We start from the raw sequence: 23,994 nt of genomic DNA, 5'->3' as shown, positions 1-23,994 counted from the left end.
TGCTTTGCCAAGTTTTGTTATTGAGTCGACTGCCAAAGTTTGAGAGAGAGTCAAGGGCCCTTAAAATTATTTGGTGTTGAGTGAGGAGGCAGAGAAAGGTATTTCATATTCCCAAACATTTTAACTTTTATGTCTCTACCTGATGTTGGAATATAATCTAAACTTCAGGGCTTTTCTGATTCTTTTAAAAATGATGTACACTGTCGAGTGAGGTTCGAGTATTAGCGAGGGGAACTTTAATCCTACTCATTGTTACTCAGTTTGGAACTACATATTCTAATTTTTAATAGACTATGTTCTTTCTGGCCTGATCCTCCTTGTAGTTAAACTTCTGTGCATCAGAAGGTCCGTGTGCCTGCTTGTGGTTTTGCACCATCTGGAAGTTAAAATTTGACTTTAGAAATGATGTCATGCTTGCTTACTACAAACTGGGCTAATGTTGGTTGAGAATTGGATGCAGTTCAGGTCAAAGTTTTGTCTGAAAAAAAAGACCCTTAAGCTTCATTTCTTGATTCTAGGAGACTGTGCAAAGCTGTAAAGATAGAATGAAGGTGACTGAAGGGCACAATTCAAATTCCTTTGAAGCTAAGTACATGCTGTCAGGCACATGGAAAATAAACTCCTAAAAAGAAGACCTTAGCTGGCACAGACTCCCTCCTGCCATGTAGAGTTTGGGTGTTGTGAGTAGTGTGTTGATCACGACCATCTTTGCTCTCCATTTTATTCCTGGAGAAATAGTCTTATGGCTAAGGTTGCTGTTTATCTCTTCTGGGCTCAGTAAGATGGGGCAGGGCACTGATAGATCACACATAGCCAGAGGGCACTGCAAATGTTAAGCTTATTATTCATCAGTAGAGAGTCTCTTTTTCTAAACTCTCTCTAGCACTACTCACTACCTCCCATATTGTAATCTATTTAAATCATGGTTTTGGATATTGGGTGTTTCCTTCGATCCAGATACAGACCATTCATCTTTGATAGGTAGAATGTGGGGCTAATGGGACCACAGTTTTTTCTCAGATATACACTGAATCCTGGTCAGCCTGTGTGCAAATCTCTACAATCGAATATGTAACCCCTTCTAACCACTGCTGTGATCTACAGTGTTCAGCATGTTCCACCAATTTCCAGGGAACCCACTAAATGCCATCCTTTATGTATAAACTAAAAATCATATTTTTTTCACCAGATAAGAGGAAAGCTCCAAGAGAAGTATTGATGTTACTCCAGGTTGGTAGACGAAGATAACTTTAAACCAAGATAAGCCACTTGAGAATCTGGGATGTTTAAGCTTTAGTGCAATTGGCGTGAATTTTCACTTAGAAAAGGGGAGATCCCCAGGCCATGAGTATCCCCTTCACCCACCCGCCCCGGCCTCTATGGCCATTATGTAAGAAGACACACAGCTATCAGATGTTTGAAGAATCTGCAGTTCACACCCTCGGCAAGCACAGAATGTCCATCCTCTCTCATAATGCAGTCTGGGTCATTCGGCCAACTGGGCTTCAAGCACTCGTCATCGCTTCTTCCCTTGCTGGGACCTCCCAGCTTCATCCTCCTCTCTGGGACAGAAACTAGAAAACCTCCTCACCAACCTCCCCATCACCTTTGACCTTTAAAAACACAACTTTGGCACCCCTTTCTTGGAAAGGGGTAGGAAAAGGAGATTCTACTCTGATAACTTTATCTCTAATATCATCATCCTTCCCTGATGTATCCTGCCTATGACTGATTTCTGTCTTTAAAATCATAAAATGTCAGGCACTTAGAGACAGTCTGTTCTTACCACTTTGTTTTATGAATGAAGAAACTGAGTCTGGAAGCCTGGGTGTGGGGAAGTGAGAGTTATTTGTCCTGATCCTCACAGGTAGAAGATGGAAGCAGAACCTGGCCTAAAACCTAAGTGTCCTCTTTCCGTTGTTCCCAGTTGCCTTTGACTTTGAGTCCTCATGGTATTTACATATCTGTTTATTTTGGCGTATTACAGTATTCTTGCATCCTTTGTAAACAACTTTTGTTTTTTTCCCCTTTCATCCAAATTTTACCTGCTGGTAGTGTAATGAGCAAAATGTTCAACAAGAATTGGTATCGGATGCAGCAGCCCCCAGCTCACCCCTGTCCCATTCTTCTTCCTCAAGACCACCTGTTTAAACTCTTCATGCCTGGTTATTTTGATATCTCTGAATAACATGCTTGCATCATTACTTCCTGAATGTTGATGTAGCTTCTATCTGTCCAATTCTTGGTATAGAAGGTGAGGATTAAAGTCTTCCATCACCCCCACGCCCCACATCACCCACGTAAACTTTTTTTGCCCATGGTCTTTGGAACGTTAACATTGAAAAAATAAAGGTTATGTTTCATCATTTTTATTACCGACACTTGAAAAGCAGAAATTGTAATAATCTAAGTTTTGAGCTAAGGTAGAAATAGGAATTTTTTTGTATGCTCTGTCTTTTTTTTTTTTCTTTAGTACTTGGAAAGCAGTCTTTCATAAAGCTGGAGAACGAGTGTCATTTCCACAGCATTTTCTTCTAGCAGCATTTACTTCCTCTTGGCGACACGTCTTTTTCTAATTTAGGAGTGTTTCTCAACGTGTCAGTCTTGTTCTCCCAGATATCCGTGGCATGGCTCATTGTACTCTCTGAGGAGAACATGAGCATCCCTGGAGGGTGCTGCATGAGACGTGTTGTACCCTCCCTGGGCTCTCAAAGACACACAGAATTAGTGTGCTTTTTTTTCCCCAACCTTTGGTTTTACAACGTGAGACATACTACTATTTCATAATGTCTTATTTCATATAAACCTTATATTTTAAAAAATGTATCACTGTTCGGGTACACATGCAACAGAACTTTAAGGTAGATGTAGGCTTTGAAACACCTGGAGGTGCCCATGAGCAGTGTTTGATCACACTGCTCAGAAGGTATACTGCTACCCCATGCTCCTCGCAGGGCAGGACTGATGGTTACTGATGGCCTCTCTGTAAAACTACAACACTTTTTCTTTTTCCTGATTTCAGGTAGATGCACTGAGATTACGACTAGAAGAGAAAGAATCTTTTCTCAATAAAAAAACAAAACAGCTGCAGGACCTCACAGAAGAGAAGGGGACACTGGCTGGAGAGATTCGAGACATGAAGGATATGTTAGAAGTGAAGGAAAGGAAAATCAATGTTCTTCAGAAAAAGGTGAGTAGCTGACATAAGCCCTTCAGATTGAGAATTGATAACATCCATGTTTTGTCATTTGAGAGAAACTTCTGAGCACGTGGAAAAGAAGAAATTATTGTTGAAGAATTGTAGATTAGGGAGTATAAACTTTAAATTTACTGGTATTTAACTTACTGGTGGTTGTACTGTGTCATTTTTAGCATGACCTGTTGAATTTTCTATTTGATTACCTAGAAACTAAATAGTGATTTTTTTTTCATTTACCGTCTTAAACATAGAGATAATTGTACAAATTTAGATATAAAACTAAAATTTATAGTTAATTTTTCCTTTTTCCTTACTGAGAATTGAGCAGTGTGTTTTGTGGGTCTTAAAGGTATTTTAGTTGCATTTTGTATTTACATAAACTTTAGTAGCTCTTATCCTGTCAAACCCATACAGATTTTAGTGCGGGAATGGTAATGTTTACACCCATTACTTAATTGGAATCAGTGAGAGAATGTATAATAAGTTCTAATACAGTGACTTAACCCAGAAGATGCTTGACCTGGTTAGGGCTCTTTTTTCTTTCCTTCTTTCAGCAGTTAATTTTCTCCATTGTAGGGGAATGAGATTTGGGGACAGCACCCAGATTTTTTTTTTAAGAATTCTTATTTGCTACTGTGTACAATTTTGGTGGGACCATAGGGTCCCTTGCCTTCCATGTTGAACCTGACCAAGCTAGGCTTGCACCTCATATCTGTCAGCTTTGCCTTCAGAGCCTTGGGTCTCAGAAGTCTTGTGTACTCCATAAGCCATGTGCACAGGTCACATGTCTGGGCAGCAGGCACGGGCATAACGCTCTAAGCATTTTGTTACTTGAGGAAGGAAGTGAAATTGAATAAACAGAGAACCCCAGGTGGCATAATATCTCTGATCAAACTTGTGTAGCAAAACAGAAGTCATCGAGAATGGATTTGGTCCTACCACCATGTTTCTGGCTCTACTCCATAGTTCCAAGAAATGGAATTCTTTTAGTAGGTGTCAAAAAGGTGCATGTATGAAGATTGTTTAGTGGATCATCCCTGTGTGGCTATGATACCGAAGTCAGAGAAGCATCCCAGTTTTCATGCTACAGCCATAGCATTCTGTTCCCATACCTGAATTCAAGCTTCCACTGATGAGGTGCTACCTGACTATTGAGTTTTTGTAGTAAATGTCATAAACCCTTGATGACATTGTACATTTGGAAAGTGTATAATGCCTAGGATTTTAGAACATGGTAGCATTATTTGAACCAGATCAAATTCAGACTGTTATGTAGCTCATAGATTCTTGCAGCATAAACTTACTACCCAAGAAAATTTTTTTAAAGCCATTAAATTGGAGAAAAATTCTATCTCCATTTTCATTCTAGGTCTCAGTCCCACAAGCAATGTGAATTTATAGAGCAGAAGTATTTTATTTATTAGGGGTAGAAAAACAGATGGTGATTTCTCTGTACGCCAAGTTCACTAGCTGTCTACTGAGCTTCATAGATTGCCCCGTGGGTTGGAAAGGGCAGGGAGAAGGGAGTGTAGTTGGCTCCTGGGAATGGTATATATGGACCTGCCCCTTTAGCAGTTTTATTCTACCCATTTGGAAGTATGATGGTGAAAATTCTGAATGACAATAGAGGAAAGAATGCTACAGGAATGTGGTTATTAGCTTACTGGATTGCTTTGTGAAGTTTATATTAAAAAGTTAAATTTGAGAAGATGGCTAGGGAACATAGAGATTTCCACATGAGTGTAAAATTGACGTAAGGTATGGAGGACTTTCTGACTCAATTGAGCTCTTTCTCAGTGTTAAATATCCAGTTGGACTTTTCTATTTATTATTGGCAAACCTCCTAATTTTTTAAACATGTGAAAAATCATATTCATTTTGCATTTACTAGTGTTTCCTACGTGTCAGTCAGTCACTACTGTAGGCCCTGGAGGTTTAAAGAGAAATAAGACATTCTCCAGTCCTCAAGAAGCTGACAGTCTGGTTGGGAAGGTAGACTTGTATAAAGTGGCATGTTACCAGAAACAAACCACTTGATGGATGCAAAGAGCAGAAGCTAATTCTGGCTACCTTAAGCAAAAGGAAATTTACTGCAGGAATATCCAGAGCTCCAGTATCTGGCTGGTAGAACCAGATTAGGGATGATCAAGAACCAGGACAGCTCTAGGAGACCAAGAGAAAGCAGACAGTGGCCTGACCTTGTAACCCGGAGTGTCTGGTCAAGTGTCTTCCCTGCTGTTGGCTGCCCTCACCCCTCCCCCGCGCCGCCGCCCCACACCCTTACCTCGTGCTGTTGGTCAAGATTCAGAGTCCTGGGACAGAGCTCCAAAGTTCACACAAATGCCTCTCATTAGTAGGATCTAACCAGACCCTACCTAAAGGAATCTGGGAAATGTGGTTCCAAGCCTTACGTCTGAGCTTTCCACTCAATTCTTGTGTCATTTAGGGAAGTCTTTGCTGACGCTGCAGGCTGGGAGAGGTTTTACACTCGTAGATAACCATTTCTTGGCTCACTTTGAAGTTATGCACCCCGTTAATGAATGTTGGCTTCCCTCCAGGGCTAAGCTCCTTGAGCACCCCAGATGTCATCATCAAGATACCCCCAGCTCCTTGCAAAATTCTTGGCAGGTGATGGTCCTCAGTCAGTATGCATTTGATGAATAAATTATGTCAGTAAATTCTGAATGAATGAGAACTTGGGAGAAGAGAAATCACTTTGAGATCCACTCCTGGCCCAGGAATATCGTTTGCTGTGAGAAGAGTCATTTGCCCCAGTGAAACGTCAGACCCACTTGTTGTTCCCAGAACAGTGTGTTCTGTGTAGGCTGCAAGATGGAACCATCCCATGAGTAATAAAGCACAGATAAGGAAATGATTATTGCTCCACCTGCATCTAACACCTCCAGCCTCTGTTCCATTACCCTGGGAAGATAAAAATGGATGAAGCCTTGAGTAAGGGAGCTTAGCCACTCTTCTTTAATTTTCCCTTTTAATAAAAAGAAAATGTGGCATTTTTAGAAAATACTGTTTTGTTCCCCAAAGAGACTGCTTCTTCCTCCAGTTCTCACTTCTAACTTACTGGATCGTTAGAGTCATGGCATTTTATGAGAGTGATACAATGAAATTGCTGATTATCCGTGGTAATTTCCAATTATGACCATGCAAATGATAATTTTTATAACAAAAGGGTAATCTACTATTGATTGAATCCTTACTATGTACCAGACACTGTGCTAAGGGCTTTGCATTCTTAGGTTGAGTCCTTATAACAAACCTAACGGCATGTACATATGATCAAAATCGCTATTTTTAAAATGGGAGACTGTGGTTTAGAGAGTGACTTGCCCAGAGTCACATGGCAGGGAGGTGAAAGAGCTATTCTTAACCACCACACTATTCTGGTGTTTTTCTGTTTATGGTCCTGCTTCCCTCATGAGACAAGTGGGATCATTAGCTTTTAGGGATTAGCTGAACTATAGTTTGAGCAATTTACCTGAGGTTGATACACAAGGATGCCTGGTTTTAATACCAAACTGGCAGAGATGCAGCTACTAAATAATGTGATGAAAAATAGGAAAACAGTTAAATTAAAAAGTATGACATCAGATCTGGATTTTTAAAAGTTTATGTTAGTCTGTATTTAGAAAAAAGAAAGATTGTGGTGACCTTCAGTTTATGTTTATATTTTCCTCCATGAGATTCTTCCCGTACCATTCTAAGCCATTGGATTATTTTGCAGCTTCCTTTTCAAAGGATTGCACCATTTTTGCTCTCTTAGTTTCATTTTGTTTTGGTTGTTGGCTTTAAGGACTGAGACCTCAAAAGGTGATTTGAGACGTCTGAGCATCTTTCCTGGACTAGTCGCAGATGAACTCAGGATTCGTTAGACTCCTCCCTTAGTCCGAGAGGAAGTGGTCTGGGAAGCCATTCCACTTTGCAGGGAGCTGTTCACCTAAGGTTAGACCTCCGTGTAGTCAAGCTCACTCTACATCTGAAGCCAAGAACTGGGCTGGCACTCAGGGGATGGGGCCACAACCGAGGTGGCTGTGAGTCTAAGGCAGTGGTTCTCAACTGGGGTACACTTACAAGTCCCAGCCTCCCAAGGAACAGTTGGCAATGTCTGGAGGTAGTTTTGGTTGCCACAGCTGGAGGATTACTGCAAGCGTCTGGTGGGTAGAGTACAGGGGTGCTGCTAAACATCCTGCAATGCACAAGAGACAGCCCCTTGGCCTCTGCCAAAGCAAATTACTATCTAGACCTAACCCTGGTCTTTTGGGGTCCTTTTCTTCCTGTGTATGGACCACCCTTCTCATCTTGGATCTCTCTGCGTCCTGCCTTGAGATAGTATTCCTTGAAGTGATTTTTACGTAGTATAGCAGACATTTCTCTGTAGCATTTTTAGCTACACCTTTTTTCTGGCATGATTATAGGCAGTTTACAGAGGTAAACATCTTGGGTGGGTGGGTGTGTGGGTGTGTGTATGATTGAACTGTTAATATTACTTTCTCTTTTATAATTTCCACATATATTAATTAATCTATAAAGAGTATGTATATAGCACTCTTGAAGTATTAAAATTTTTAGAATTATTTAAACTGATCTGACCATACTGATCAAATCAACTAATTTGGAGAGGGGTGGTGGTCAAACTTCAGTATAGGGAATATATGGTAGAAATAAAACATCTGATTTAGAATAGAGATGAGTCACCTATCAGTTATGACCCAGTTTAAATTTCTTTAGCTAAATGCCAGCATTTCAGTCATCTGGAAAATACCTTTAAGACTATTTTTTTTTTTCTGACAAAAAATGAACTTTATTTTAGCAGCCATTTGGGCTGAAAATACGATTTCTATATTCACATTTAATGCATTTTTCATATATTTTGTCTAGTCATTTGGGATAAGGTAACATCGTTTGTTCATGTTGACTGATCGTAGGTTAACCTACGTTGCTTAAATATTTGCAACTAAAAATAGTATTGTCTAGGTTAGCGTTTGTGGTTTGCCTGTTTTCTTTTGAAACTGCCTTCTTCAGTAGAAAATACAGGAAAAAGGTAACTTATTATAGTATAATAAATTCTCTGTATGTATTCTATGTTTGTAGGGTAGCAGTATGTCATTGGGTCTAAGCAAAAGCATCTTTACTCTGGCATCATTTAATACATAGTGTCTTTATTATGGCATGTGGTTGGTGTCAAGGGTCCTAGGGCAAATTAAAGTCCACAGGACAAACAATCAAGCATGCATGGATGCTATTCTTATCTGGAATTATTTGCCCAATGTTAGCAATGGCCTAGGGAAGAAACAGCTTGATTTTAACCAGTTGATCCTGTTGATCATTTTGCCCCAATGAAGTGATATTTCGAAGGTCACTTTGTGTCTCTTGAGTAGAGATTGTGGCTTCCTTGGTAAACCTTAGCTTCTTTGATAAGCAATGAATTCACCAGCCTCCTCCATTGTGTAATTGCTTTTTTCCTAAGGGATTTGAGGTTGCCTTTTCTCTTAGAGATGACATTGATGAAATGACATTTAATTATCAAAAGAAGCAAAGCTAAAAAATTTACCTTCTGATGGAGCAATTAAAGGGATTTAGGAAGGCTGCTCAGTTATTCATGCATTCAGTCAGCATCTATAGACACTGTACTCAATTAGCTGCATCTTTCTACCCCCTCACTCTATTGAACCCAATTGAATATTATTTGACTTTAAAAGACATGTTAAAATGGGTACGCTGATAAAGCATGGGCAGTCCGGAAGACAAAGATATGAGAGAACATAAATCTGGAAGAGACTTGATGAACCCTCCTAGTCCAACCTTTTTATTTTTCCACTCAGGACACAGAGGTTCCAGAGATGAAGTGGCTTGTTTAGGGTCAAAGAACTAATTAGTGACAGAACCTGGGCTCTGATTACACTTTTCCTTTTTCTTCTCTCCATTCCCCTGTGATAGCTGAGGCCTGGGACATCACTGCCCTATTCTGGCCAGTTTGCCTTCCCTTCCTTCCTACCATTCAGTCATCCAGCAATACATATTCAGCATCTGTAATGGTCTGGATGCTGTTCAGGCACTCGGGGATACAGAGGCTATTGGAGAAGGTATAGTTTCTGTCCTTTGAGAGCTCACACTCATGGAAAAGGCCACTGAGCAGGCAATTGCAGGGCAAAGTATGATATGTGCTATGCCAGCCAGGTACATGGTTCATGTAGGAGGGCCACCTCACCTATTGTGGGGAATAGGATGGTCAAGGAGGACTTCTGGAAAAGTTGATGTCTAAACTGGGATCTGAGGGAGTAGGAAGTGTTGTCCAGTCAAAGTGGCAAGAATAGTATTTGCAAAGGTTTGGCTGGAAGAGGCAGCACGGTGCATTTGGTGGAATTAGAAGTAATTCAATATAGATGGACCACACTCCCCTACCTCATTTAGGAAACAAATTTCAGAGAAGTTTTTCTATTCTTTATGTCTTCTAGAAATCAAATATATTTTATAATTAGCTTTGAGAGTCATTTTGACTTCCATATTATGAATGTTCTCTTCCAATCCCTTATGACTTGCTAGTGGCAATAGTGATTATCTGTGTTATTTCAAAATGCAGTTCAGAGCCAGATGGTACTGAGAACTGCTTCTTATTCAATGAGAGAGCTGATCCTGAGCCAGGGGAGGCAAATTCTCTTTTAAATAAATATTTGCTTCTGGGTTAAGACCTTATATTCTGTACTCAATTTCAGCATGATGGATTTTTTAAAAGTTTGTTTGTAATTACCTGCAAAACCCCTGAAGATTTAAAATAAAAATGCCCAGAGTGCCCTGACTGTGGCCGCTACCCTAATGGGTACAGGCATCTTGACACATCTGTCAATCTCAGCTGCCAGCTGTTGTTGTTTTGTGGTATGGAATTAGAGGTGTTTGAGCTTTTACAGATTTCAGTCCGGAGCTGGTTCCATTTTTCCTCCCACATACTCCCCAAGCCATTTAATTTAAATCAACCTTAGGTATGTGGAAGAAAAATTTTCTGTCTGTCTTTTTTACTTATCCTTTGTTTGACAATGGATTCTACCTTGCTGTGAAGAGTTTACACATATCTATATTAGCATTTATCATGTTATATTGTACAGAGAAGTCCATAATTCAAAACTTTTATAATATGTGTCTTAAGTTTCCCGTAGGGCTAAATGTAAATTAGAAGTGATGCATTCTTGGGGCACATAACTCCATAGTTATTGTGGGAAAGGGGCACCTTAATATTGTTCTGATATTGCAGTCTTGTTGCCATTTTTTCCCCTTTTTCCTTACTTGATTACACTATACCTTTTTTTTTTTTTTTTTTTTTTTTTTTTGTGGTACGCGGGCCTCTCACTGTTGTGGCCTCTCCCATTGCAGAGCACAGGCTCCGGACGTGCAGGCTCAGAGGCCATGGCTCACGGGCCCAGCTGCTCCGCGGCATGTGGGATCTTCCCGGACCAGGGCACGAACCCGTGTTCCCTGCATCGGCAGGCAGACTCTCAACCACTGCGCCACCAGGGAAGCCCTATACTATACCTTTTGCAAACTAAAAGATATAACTGCTTTAAACACACTGTTTTCCCAGAAGTTGAATTCTAAACTAATGGCACAGGGTATATGGCAGTTTGGGGTCTTCAGCATAGCATTATATCACACTTACATACTTTTACAATTGCTGGTTTCTGAGAACCAGCAGTAGCACCAACATGGGGACTTCCCTGGTGGCGCAGTGGTTAAGAATCCACTTGCCAATGCAGGGGACACGGGTTTGAGCCCTGGTCTGGGAATATCCCACATGCCGTGGATCAGCTAAGCCTGTGCGCCACAACTACTGAGCCTGCTCTCTAGAGCCCTCAAGCCACAGCTACTAAGCCTGCGTGCCACAACTACTGAGCCCACATGCAACAACTACTGAAGCCTGTGTGCGTAGAGCTCGTGCTCTGCAACAAGAGAAGCCACTGCGATGAGAAGCCCACGCACCGCAACGAAGAGTAGCCCCTGCTCGCTGCAGCTAGAGAAGGTCCACACACAGCAATGAAGACCCAAGGCAGCCAAAAATAAATTAATTAATTAATTTAAAGAAAATCTGATCAATTTATCTAAAAAAAGAAAAAAATAACACCAACATGTACTCGGCCCTTGGATAATATAATTAGTTTATAAAAGTAATTTATAATTTTAACAAAAGTGCTATGGTAGGTAGAATTCTAAGATGGCCCCCAAGGTTTCCCACCTCTCTGGTATATATTCCTTGAATAATGCCCAGGACTGTGAATATGATAGATTTAACATAGATTATGTTATATGGCACAGATGACTTTAAGAAAGAGAGATTATCTGGGTAAGCTTGACTTAATCATATGAGCCCTTTAAACATGGATTCTAAGGTCAGAGTCAGGGAAGTCACTGATTCAAAATAGGAGAGGGATTCACTGCATGAGAAGTTCTCCACTGTTGATTTGAAGATGGAGGGGGCCACATGGCATGGAATGCGACAACCCCTGGAGCTGAAAGTGACTCCCAGTGACAACAGCCAGGAAGCAAGTACCTCAGTCCTAAGACCACAGGAAACTGAATTTTGCCAATAACAAGAGTAAGATTGGAAGTGTTTTTCTTCCCTCTAGAGCCTCCAGACAAATATTCATTCTGGCCAATACCCTGATTTCATCCTCAGAATACCCTGAATAGAGACCCCAGCCACACTGTGCTGGAAATCTGACCTACAGAATTGTGAGCTGATAGATGGATGTCATTTTAAGCCACTGGATTAGTGGTATTTTGTTGCACAGCAATAGAAAACTGATACAAGTGCATATTAATATAACTGTTCAGTGGTAATAAACCTGTCACAGAAATCCAGAGGCAAGTGGAGACTAGTGGAGTTCACAGGATACTTACAAGGGGTGTTGGCTCACTAAAGTGGTATTGCTTGTAACTGTAATGAAAGCAGTTTCCTGTGCCTTTGACTGCTCAGTTTAGAAACCATGGAAGTTGGATGAATTTTTATAATTTGAGGGGGATTTGCATGATTTCAAAATGTATGCTTAGGAATGAACCTTTATTACACTTCTCAGGTTGTATTACTTCAGGTTGCATAACTGAGATTTCTTAAAGTATGATATTATGTGTTTGTTTCCCCATTAAATCCTGAGCTCAGCTGAGGAAGCCACTGGGTCTTACTCATCTTCTCATCCCTAGCATCAAGCACAGCGCTTGGCACCTTGTAGGTGCTTAATAAGTGTTAGTTGGAAAGTTGAAATGTAATGGCACGAATAAACAGATCTCTCCAAAGTTCTGGTGAGATTCAGGATGAGTAAACAAATGGAATGGTTGTGTTCCAATAAAACTTTATTTACAAAACAGGCAGTGGATCAGATTTGGTCCATGGGCTATAGTTTGCTGAGCTCTGGGGTAGATCACAAGTTATTATAGCCTAAAGGCAATTCTAACATATAACAACCTTCATGGCAAGTTTGAGATTTTTAAAACATATACTCCAAATATTTGATAGAGCTGAACAAGGTGTACTTCTTTGGAGGGCTGTATTTACTATTTGCCTCAGACATTCCTGTTGGTGCAATGGAAAGTAAGTCACTCGCTTCCAAGGATGAGTTCTTCCCAAGTTTCTGTTGCATTCTGCAGCCTTTTTGTGAGTAAAGTCTGAATGAAGCAAAGCTAAGCAAATAGGATGCTCGAATGAACAGCACTAATTGACTTGGGGTGGGAATATTTCTTTAGTAGTGAAATATGAAGTTAAATTCTTTAGGTTGCATGTGGCACTTTGACTTATAAAAGGCTATAAAGGGTAGCACATACGTACACTGAGGCTTTCTCCAAATTATGAATGTTTGTGAACTTGTGAACAGCTGGAGGCATAGACAAGGGTGGCCAGATGGGAAGGTAGGAGTAGAGGCAAATATTCTTTGCTGCCGTTCTGTGTTACCAACACTTATCATTAGAGCTCGCAGGGGAGGGTCTTTGAAAAGAAATAGAGGCAGGTATAATGTGTCAGGTAGCTGGGGGAAAGACAAATATGGGGGTAGTAGACCAAAGCTGCTTCATCTCCTGATTCTTCACCTAGGAATTCATTCTAAGAAAAAATTAAGGAAGTAGGCATAGATTTAGTCACAGCCTTGTTCATAGCATGGTTCTTTAATTTAAAAAAATTTTTTACCTGAAGAGTGAAAATATTATAAAGTGGAGGAGTGAATAAATAAATGATGGTATATTTCTACATAGAAATTCAGCCAACAGAAATGACATGGAAAGATATTCACATTATTTTGCTAAGTGAAATAAACTGTCTACCATATGTATGTACAGAAAATGAGAATGCCTGTTTTCTCACACCCTCACCGATATATGACTCTATTTTTGTTTTAAAAAATTTTTTATACACATATACATATATGTACACATCAGCAAAATTAGTTTGTTAAGAGCATGGACTGTGTCAAGCCTGGCTTTGAATCTCACCTTAAGGACATTTTAACCTTAGGCAAGTTACTTACAATTTCTCTGCCTCATTTTCCCCGTCTTTAGAATGAGGATGAGCTGACTTTCCATCTCAGTTCTTCTCAACGTAGTAGTAGGTGTTCAAAGGAGTATTGTTGAATGCACAAGGTGCCCATTACTGCTGGTGCACAGGTAACTATTATTTTATATTAAAAATCAGAATTTAAATGTTGGACCCATCAACTCTTTCAGAGAGCTTGGAAAGAAAACGGAATTACTTTGTAAGGATTACTTAAAATTGATTTTTCAATTTACATACAGTAAAATTCACTCTTTGTGTTACAGTTCTTTGGGCTTTGACAAAAGCATAGAGCTGTGTAACTACCTTCACAGTCATGATACAGGACACCTGTGTCACCTCAAAACCTCCCTTGTGCTGCCCTCTCTGTAGTCATCCCTTCTTCTCAGCCCCCAATCCCTGGCAGCCACCAGTTTGCTCCCCATGCTGATAGTTTTGCCTTTTCCAGAATGTCATAGAAATAAAAGTATACAGCATATAGCCTTTTGCATCTGGCTTCTTTCACGTGGCATAACACATTTGAAATTCATCCGTGCTATAGCCTTTATCAATAGTTCATTCTAAAGATAATACTTCTAAAGATAATGCCTCTTATTTATGAAACATCTGTATCATAGCCACACAGGTGTTTTTTTTGTCCCTGAGGTTGCCCTGAAGCCAGAGTTGTGACAGTATAGAATGATAGCACTGAAGAAGACTTGAGAAGCAGCCTGGTCTGATTCAGCCTGTTGAGGAGGTGAGGGTTCTGAGAGCCAGAAATCAGATACATAACCTCAGGTGAGCTCAAGTCAGACTTAAGACCAGAATTCAGAGCTTTGATGCTAAACTAGCAAAATTATGTGGAGGTCAGATAGGGGAAACCATTTTAGTGATGAACTAGTGGAAAGGTCCCTGAAGGGCAGTGAGATGGTGGGGGTGGGGAGGGGGTGTGCATGCGTGCGTGCATCTGCTGTGATGTATTGCGTTGAAATGATGACCTTAAATTGCTTTTAGAAAGAGAACAAACCAGCACTTTTTTGTGTTTAGGTTGAGAAGAAAGGACCTTCTATCATTATTATTTTTTTAAATGAAGTATAGTTGATGAATAGTATTATTTAAGGTATAGGTGTACAGTATTGTGATTCACAGTTTTTAAATGTTATACTCCATTTATAGCTATTATTAAAAATTGGCTATATTCCCTGTGTTGTACAATATATCTTTTTAGTTTATTTTATACATAATAGTTTGTAACTCTTAATCCCCTACCTTCGGATTGCCCCTCCCCCTTCCCTCTTCCCACTGGTAACCACTAGTTTTGTGCTTTATATCTGTGAATCTGTTTCTTTTTTGTTATATTTACTAGCTTGTCTTATTTTTTAGATTCCACATATAAAGGATATCATACAGCATTTGTCTTTTTCTGACTTACTTCACTTAGCACAATACCCTCCAAGTCCACCCATGTTGTTGCAAATGGCAAAGGGTGAGTTTGTGTAATCTACCTCAACTTTCTATCATTCATAGTAAGCACTGGCTTGGAGAATGGCCAGCAGATATCACAGTTGTTGCTTTCACCCCAGGGGTGTGTAATATATATGGTAATTGGCAGGTTAGCAGACATTTGGTCTGTCCAAAATGTCCAGTAGACATTTAGTGCATGCCAAAAGGTCCTTGATATTTGGTCCTGTCCAAAACCATTTGGCATGGACCCAATATGCTCATGGACATTTTGGGTAGGACCAAATTTTAAGGACATTTTGACATGGTCCAAATGTCTTTATGGATATTTTGGATAGGACCAAATATCGAGGACATTTTGGCATGGACCAAATGTCTTTATGGATATTTTCGACAGGACCGAATACGACCAAATACCAAGGATGTTTTGGCGTGGACCAAATGTCTTATGGACATTTTGGACAGGACCAGATGTCCTGCAAGTATTGGCTAAGTCTTTTAAACATGTAAGCTTGGTTTGATGAGCACCAGATCCCCACAGAAAGCTCACACCAGATCCTGAAGTGTGCAGAGGTGTGTAGTTCACTTTGAAGCCTAAATTAGAATGAGTCCTTTTATTGTCTATTATTTATCCTGTTTATGTTTTATTTCTAAAGGCATAGTACTACTTTATCTAAAAATAACTAGATAACATATAAGTACCATATTATATCTCTGTCCTTAAGAAATAAAAATAGATTTTTATTAAAAATTGAATTAGATTTTTAAAAATGGTATCTCTTGAGGGGAGGAACCAAGATGGTGGAGTAGAAGGACGTGCTCTCACTCTCTCTTGTGAGAACACCAGAATCACAACTAGCTGTTGGACAGTCATTGACAGGAAGACACTGGAACTCACCAAAAAATATGCCCCACATCCAAAGACAAAGGAGAAGCCACACTGAGACGGTAGTAGGGGCTCAATCACAGTAAAATCAAATCCCATAACTCCTGGGTGGGTGACTCACAGACTGGAGAACACTTATACTACAGAAGGCCACCCACTGGAGTGAAGGTTTTGAGCCCCACGTCAGGCTTCCCAACCTGGGTGTCCGGCAACGGGAGGAAGAATTCCTAGAGAATCAGACTTTGAAGGCTAGTGAGATTTGATTGCAGGACTTCGACAGGACTGGGGGAAACAGAGACTCCACTCTGTACTAGTGTGCTCATCGGGACCCAGGGGAAGGAGCAGTGATCCCAGGGGAAGCTGAACCAGACCTACCTGCTAGTGTTGGAGGGTCTCCTGCAGAGGCAGAGGGTGGCTGTGGCTCACCGTGGGGACAAGGACACTGGCAGCAGAAGTTCTGGGAAGTACTCCTTGGCGTGAGCCCTCCCAGAATCTGTCATTAGCCCTACCAAAGAGCCCATCTAGGCTCCAGTGGTGGGTCACCTCAGGCCGAACAACAAACAGGGAGGAAACCCAGCCCCACCCATCAACAGTCAAGCAGACTAAAATTTTACTGAGCTCTGCCCACCAGAGCAACAGTCAGTTCTAGCCACCACCAGTCCCTCCCATCAGGAAACTTACACAAGCCTCTGAGATAGCCTCATCCACCGGAGGACAGACAGCAGAAGCAAGGAGAACTACAATCCTGCAGCCTGTGGAACAAAAATCACATTCACAGAAAGACAGACAAGATGAAAAGGCAGAGGGTTATGTACCAAGTGAAGGAACAAGATAAAACCCCAGAAAAACAACTAAATGAAGTGGAGATAGGCAACCTTCCAGAAAAAGAATTCAGAATAATGATAGTGAAGATGATCCAGGACCTTGGAAAAGGAATGGAGGCAAAGATTAAGAAGATGCAAGAAATGTTTAACAAAGACCTAGGAGAATTAAAGAACAAACAAACAGAGATGAACAATACAATAACTGAAATGAAAACTACACTAGAAGGAATCAGTAGCAGAATAACTGAGGCAGAAGAACAGATAAGTGACCTGGAAGGCAGAACGGTGGAATTCACTGCTGTGGAACAGAATAAAGAAAAAAGAATGAAAAGAAATGAAGACAGCCTAAGAGACCTCTGGGACAACATTAACCGCAACAACATTCTCATTATAGAGGTCCCAGAAGGAGAAGAGAGAGAGAAAGGACCCGAGAAAATACTTGAAGAGAATATAGTTGAAAACTTCCCTAACATGGGAAAGGAAATAGCCACTCAAGTCCAGAAAGTGCAGCGAGTCCCATGCAGGATAAACCCAAGGAGAAACACACCGAGACACATAATAATCAAACTGGCAAAAATTAAAGAAAAATTATTGAAAGCATCAAGGGAAGAACAACAAATAACATACAAGGGAACTCCCACAAGGTTATCAGCTGATTTCTGAGCAGAAACTCTACAAGCCAGAAGGGAGTGGCATGATATACTTAAAGTGATGAAAGGGAAGAACCTACAACCAAGATTACTGTACCCCGCAAGGATCTCATTCAGATTCGATAGAGAAATCAAAAGCTTTACAGACAAGCAAAAGCTAGGAGAATTCAGCACCACCAAACCAGCTCTACAACAAATGCTAAAGGAACTTCTCTAAGTGGGAAACACAAGAGAAGAAAACGATCTACAAAAACAAACCCAAAAGAATTAAGAAAATGGTCATAGGAACATACATATCAATAATTACCTTAAAGGTGAATGGATTAAATGCTCCAACCAAAAGATATAGACTGGCTGAATGGATACAAAAACAAGACCCATATATATGCTGTCTACAAGAGACCCACTTCAGACCTAGGGACACATACAGACTGAAAGTGAGGGGATGGAAAAAGATATTCCATGCAAATGGAAATCAAAAGAAAGTTGGAGTAGCAATACTCATATCAGATAAAGTAGAGTTTAAAGTAAAAAATGTTACAAGAGACAAGGAAGGACACTACATAATGATCAAGGGATCAATCCAAGAAGAAGATATAACAATTATAAATATATATGCACCCAACATAGCACCTCAATACATAAGGCAACTGCTAACAGCTATAAAAGAGGAAATCGAAAGTAACACAATAATAGTGGGGGACTTTAACACCTCACACCAATGGACAGTTCATCCAAACAGAAAATAAATAAGGAAACAGAAGCTTTAAATGACACAATAGACCAGATACATTTAATTGATATTTATAGCACATTCAATCCAAAAACAGCAGATTACACTTTCTTCTCAAGTGTGCACAGAACATTCTCCAGGATGGATCACATCTTGGGTCACAAATCAAGCCTCAGTAAATTTAAGAAAAGTTAAATCATATCAAGTATCTTTTCCGACCACAACACTATGAGATTAGAAATGAATTACAGGGAAAAAAACGTAGAAAGCACAAACACATGGAGACTAAACAATACGTTACTAAATAACCAAGAGATCACTGAAGAAATCAAAGAGGAAATCAAAAAATACTTAGAGACAAATGACAGTGAAAACACGACGATCCAAAACCTCTGGGATGCAGCAAAAGCCATTCTAAGAGGGAAGTTTATAGCTATACAAGCCTACCTCAAGAGACAAGAAAAATCTCAAACAATCTAACCTTACACCTAAAGGAACTAGAGAAAGAAGAACAAACAAAACCCAAAGTTAGCAGAAGGAAAGAAATCATAAAGATCAGAGCAGGAATAAATGAAACAGAAACAAAACAATAACAAAGATCAATAAAACTAAAAGCTGGTTCTTTGAGAAGATAAACAAAATTGATAAACCATTAGCCAGCCTCATCAAGAAAAAGAGGGAGAGGACTGAAATCAATAAAATTAGAAATGAAAAAGGAGAAGTTACAACAGACACCGCAGAAATACAAAGCATCCTAAGAGACTACTACAGGCAATTCTATGCCAATAAATTGGACAACCTGGAAGAAATGGACAAATTCTTAGAAAGGTATAACCTTCCAAGACTGAACCAGGAAGAAATAGAAAATATGAACAGACCAATCACAAGGAATGAAATTGAAACTGGGATTAAAAATCTTCCAACAAACAGAAGTCCAGGACCAGATTGCTCTACAGGTGAATTCTCTCAAACATTTAGAGTAGAGCTAACACCCATCCTTCTCAAACTCTTCCAAAAAATTGCAGAGGAAGGAACACTCCCAAACTCATTCTATGAGGCCACCATCACCCTGGTACCAAAACAGGACAAAGATACTACAAAAAATGAAAATTTCAGACCAATATCACTCATGAATATAGATGCAAAAATCCTCAACAAAATACTAGCAAACAGAATCCAACAACACATTAAAAGGATCATACACCATGATCAAGTGGGATTTATCACAGGGATGCAAGGATTCTTCAGTATACGTAAATCAATCAGTGTGATACACCATATTAACAAATTGAAGAATAAAAGCCATATGATCATTTCAGTAGATGCAGAAAAAGCTTTTGACAAAATTCACCACCCAATTATGATAAAAACTCTCCAGAAAGTGGGCAGAGAGGGAACCTACCTCAACATAATAAAGGCCATATAGGACAAACCCTCAGCAAAAATCATTCTCAATGGTGAAAAACTGAAAGCATTTCCTCCAAGATCAGGAAAAAGACAAGGATGTCCACTCTCACCACTATTATTCAATATAGTTTTGGAAGTCCTAGCCACGGCAATCAGAGAAGAAAAAGAAATAAAAGGAATACAAATTGGAAAAGAAGAAGTAAAGCTGTCATTTTTTGCAGATGACATGATACTATACATAGAGAATCCTTAAAATGCCACCAGAAAACTACTAGAGCTAATCAATGAATTTGGTAAAGTTGCAGGGTACAAAATTAATGCACAGAAATCTCTTGCATTCCTATACACTAATGATGAGGAATCTGAAAGAGAAATTAAGGAAACACTCCCATTTACTATTGCAATAAAAAGAATAAAATACCTAGGTATAAACCTACCTAGGGAGACAAAAGACCTGTATGCAGAAAACTATAAGACACTGATGAAAGAAATTAAAGATGATACCAACAGTTGGAGAGATATACCATGTTCTTGGATTGGAAGAATCAATATTGTGAAAATGACTATACTACCCAAAACAATCTACAGATTCAATGCAATCCCTATCAAATTACCAATGGCATTTTTTACAGAACTAGAACAAAAAATCTTAAAATTTGTATGGAGACACAAAAAACCCCAAATAGCCAAAGCAGTCTGGAGGTAAAAAAACGGAGCTGGAGGAATCAGACTCCCTGACTTCAGACTATACTACAAAGCTACAGTAATCAAGACAATATGGTCCTGGCACAAGAACAGAAACATAGATGAATAGAACAAGATAGAAAGCCCAGAGATAAACCCACACACCTGTGGTCAACTAATCTATGACAAAGGAGGCAAGGATATACGATGGAGAAAAGACAGTCTCTTCAATAAGTGGTGCTGGGAAAACTGGATAGCTACATGTAAAAGAATGAAATTAGAACACTCCCTAACACCATACACAAAAATAAACTCAAAATGCGTTTGAGACCTAAATGTAAGACTGTACACTATCAAACTCTTAGAGGAAAACATAGGAAGAACACTCTTTGACATAAATCACAGCAAGGTCTTTTTTGATCCACCTCCTAGAGTAATGGAAACAAAAATAAACAAATGGGACCTAATGAAACTTAAAACCCTTGCACTGCAGAGGAAACCATAAAGAAGACGAAAAGACAGCCCTCAGAATTGGAGAAAATATTTGCAAACAAATCAATGGACAAAGATTAATATCCAAAATATATAAACAGATCTTGCAGCTCAGTATTAAAGAAACAAACAACCCAATCAAAAAATGGGCAGAAGACCTAAATAGACATTTCTCCAAAGAAGACATACAGATGGCCAAGAAGCACATGAAAAGCTGCTCAACATCACTAATTATTAGAGAAATGCAAATCAAAACTACAATGAGGTATCACCTCACACCAGTTAGAATGGGCATCATCAGAAAATCTACAAACAACAAATGCTGGAGAGGGTGTGGAGAAAAGGTATTCTTCTTTCACTGTTGGTGGGAATGTAAATTGATACAGCCACTATGGAGAACAGTATGGAGGTTCTTTAAAAAAACTAAAAATAGAATTACTGTATGATCCAGCAATCCCACAACTGGGCATATACCCGGAGAAAACCATAATTCATAAAGACACATGTACCCCAGTGTCCACTGCAGCACTATTTACAATAGCCAAGTCATGGAAGCAACCTCAATGCCCATCGACAGACGAATGGATAAAGAAGATGTGGTACATATATACAATGGAATATTACTCAGCCATAAAAAGGAACAAAATTGAGTCATTTTTAGAGACGTGGATGGATCTAGAGACTGTCATACAGAGTGAAGTAAGTCAGAAAGAGAAAAAGAAATATCGTATACTAAAGCATGTATGTGGAACCTAGAAAAATGGTACAGATGAACCAGTTTACAGGGCAGAAGTTGAGACACAGATGTAGAGAACAAATGTATGGATACCAAGGGGGGAAAGCGGTGGGGGGGTTGGGTATGGTGGTGTGCTGAATTGGGCGATTGGGATTGACATGTATACACTGATGTGTATAAAACTGATGACTAATAAGAACATGCTGTATAAAAAAATAAATAAAATTAAATATTAAAAAAATGTTACCTCTTGCATCTATATCAAATATTTATCCATTTTTATTACATAATGCAATGAACAAAATAAATATTTAATCTTAAGGAAAATTCAGAGTTATGGTTTATAATATAAAAATCTTCTATAAATAACATTAAGCATTTATTTGCTAATTTAAGTTGGTCACAGTAATGCAAGTTTTTACCCATATGCTTATCAGCTCATTTTCCTCTACCTTATTTTAAACCTTCTTTTTGATATTTTTATAGCAGATGGTTGAATGTCATAGATACAGAACTTAGTTAGGCATCCAAGGTGATTTATATATTGTTCTTAAAATAACTTCAACTGAAATCTTTGGTAAACATGGCAGTTGTCATAAGGAAATATACATTGTTTGTCATGTTCAAATCTGAACTCTTGGAAGCAGTTTTTAAAGGGACTGTAATTGTGTCTTTAGTTTGGTATTTTAGTTTTGTTTAAAGTTCAAACATTTGTTGTACATTTCTGTGTGGTTTATATATTTTTTAACATCAGTGCCCCACAAGACCTTCACTTAGAATTTTAAGCTAAATGCTTTTTTCTTTGAATAATTTATCCTGTAAAGTCCCTTCTCTCCTTCTGTAGCGTCTCTACCAACAAGGATATGGAAGGTTGCAGAGAGTGTGCTAAGTGTTATGGTAGTTGACAAACTAGTTCGGTTAGATAAGTCTCCCAATTGGAGTGTCAGCACAGATTAGTCTAGTCCATGGAGAGAAGAAAAACGTAGAAAATATTGTCCAAAATGCTTACAAAAGCAATGAGCTGTGACAGAGAAAGGGCCTGATATACCATCCTTGTGTTGAATTGAAGGAAAAATTAAAAACATCGATTTCAGCTGTTGAAATTACCTTACAGTACATAGGAGGTGCTAATTTGTTCAGACATCTTTTGGCAACCTTGCATGTAGAATCTGCTCAGTCCTGTTGTTATTTATGTGCAATAATGCCTGCAGCCAGAGAACTATCTTTCTGGACTTGGCTCTTTCTAACTGAGAATAAAGGCTTGAGGAATATGGGAGATGTCAGTAGCAACAAGCAACTTGAATTCCTCAAGATAAAGACCATGGCTGGGAAGAACTGAGCAGGCAAGAGAAGGTTACTGACTTCACATTAATAATAAATTTACGAGAGTACAGAACAAATCATGCCGGGCCATCTTTATCGTTTTCTAGGTGGACGTGCAAGATTAAAGAAAGGAATTCAATAGCTTTAATATCTGGAATTGAGTAAATCATCTAATTCAGTGTCTCCACAAATCTTTGGGGGCTGTGGGGGTGATGGCAGGGGATGGGGAGAACCTCAATGAGAATTGGCTCAGAGCACTGTCATGTGGATTCAATTTGGCTGTTGTAATAAATTACAATGGAACAATGTCCACTGGGACGATGTTGGGATCAATAGAAGGTCAGGCTGTAGCATCTCCAGCAGTGGTCTGGAAGAATGGATAACACACTTTATTAAGCTTGGCAGGCCAGGAGGTTTTGGTACTGTTGTGGTCCACCACTGTCATTAGCCCTTATGAAGTACCTGTTGGGTATGGGGCATTCTGGGGGCTGCTAGTAGAGAGATAGAATGTGTACAATTGTCCAGATGGTCAACCTGTTTTAAAATGATGATAACAGGTACAATTTATTGAATACTTACAAGGCTGCCATGCATAGTGTTGAGCCTTTTTTCATGGATTATTTCTTTTAATCCTAGTGGCAATACCTGAGGGGGTTTTCTCTCTTAGTTTTGTGGATGGGGAAAGTGAGTTATAGAGTGAGTTATAGAGAATTACTGTAGGTAATGAAGATGGTATGTATAGTAATAGGTTACGAAATGAGGTAGTCTGATTTTTACTCTTAACCACTCTTTATGCATATAGTATCACGACGTGCTCATGGGGAAGAAGTATGTTTCTTTGTTAGTTCATTCATTCGTTTGTTTATTCATTCAGCAAACATCCTAAATATACTTAAGATGTTCTTGGTAGCAGAGGAGACAGGACCCATTCAAAGACAATTTTCAAAAATTGGTAATATCATGACTCTGATATAGATATAAAGTGAATATGTGTTCAAGATTTTACTTAACTCATTAATCGATGAAAGAACCAGGCAGATACTAGAACTGGATAGAGAATCTCGAGGTCAGAAATATTTATAG

General features: G+C 39.3%; 1 protein-coding gene across 6 annotated transcripts in view; it reads left to right on the top strand.

Annotated features, from left to right (window-relative positions):
* The window catches only part of ERC2 (ELKS/RAB6-interacting/CAST family member 2), an 865,290-nt gene that overhangs the window by 370,386 nt on the left and 470,910 nt on the right, over positions 1-23,994 (top strand). For all 6 annotated transcript variants that reach the window (XM_079933813.1, XM_079933814.1, XM_079933812.1 and 3 more), the window contains exon 7: positions 3,023-3,190. In XM_079933813.1, coding sequence (XP_079789939.1) covers positions 3,023-3,190 — 168 coding nt within the window. The remainder of the gene's footprint in view (positions 1-3,022; positions 3,191-23,994) is intronic.

Source organism: Stenella coeruleoalba, assembly GCF_951394435.1.
Source record: "Stenella coeruleoalba genome assembly, chromosome: 10".
NCBI classification, from domain to species: Eukaryota; Metazoa; Chordata; class Mammalia; order Artiodactyla; family Delphinidae; genus Stenella; species Stenella coeruleoalba.
The sequence above is the reverse complement of the archived record's forward strand: the minus strand, read 5'-3'. Positions and strand labels throughout refer to the sequence as shown.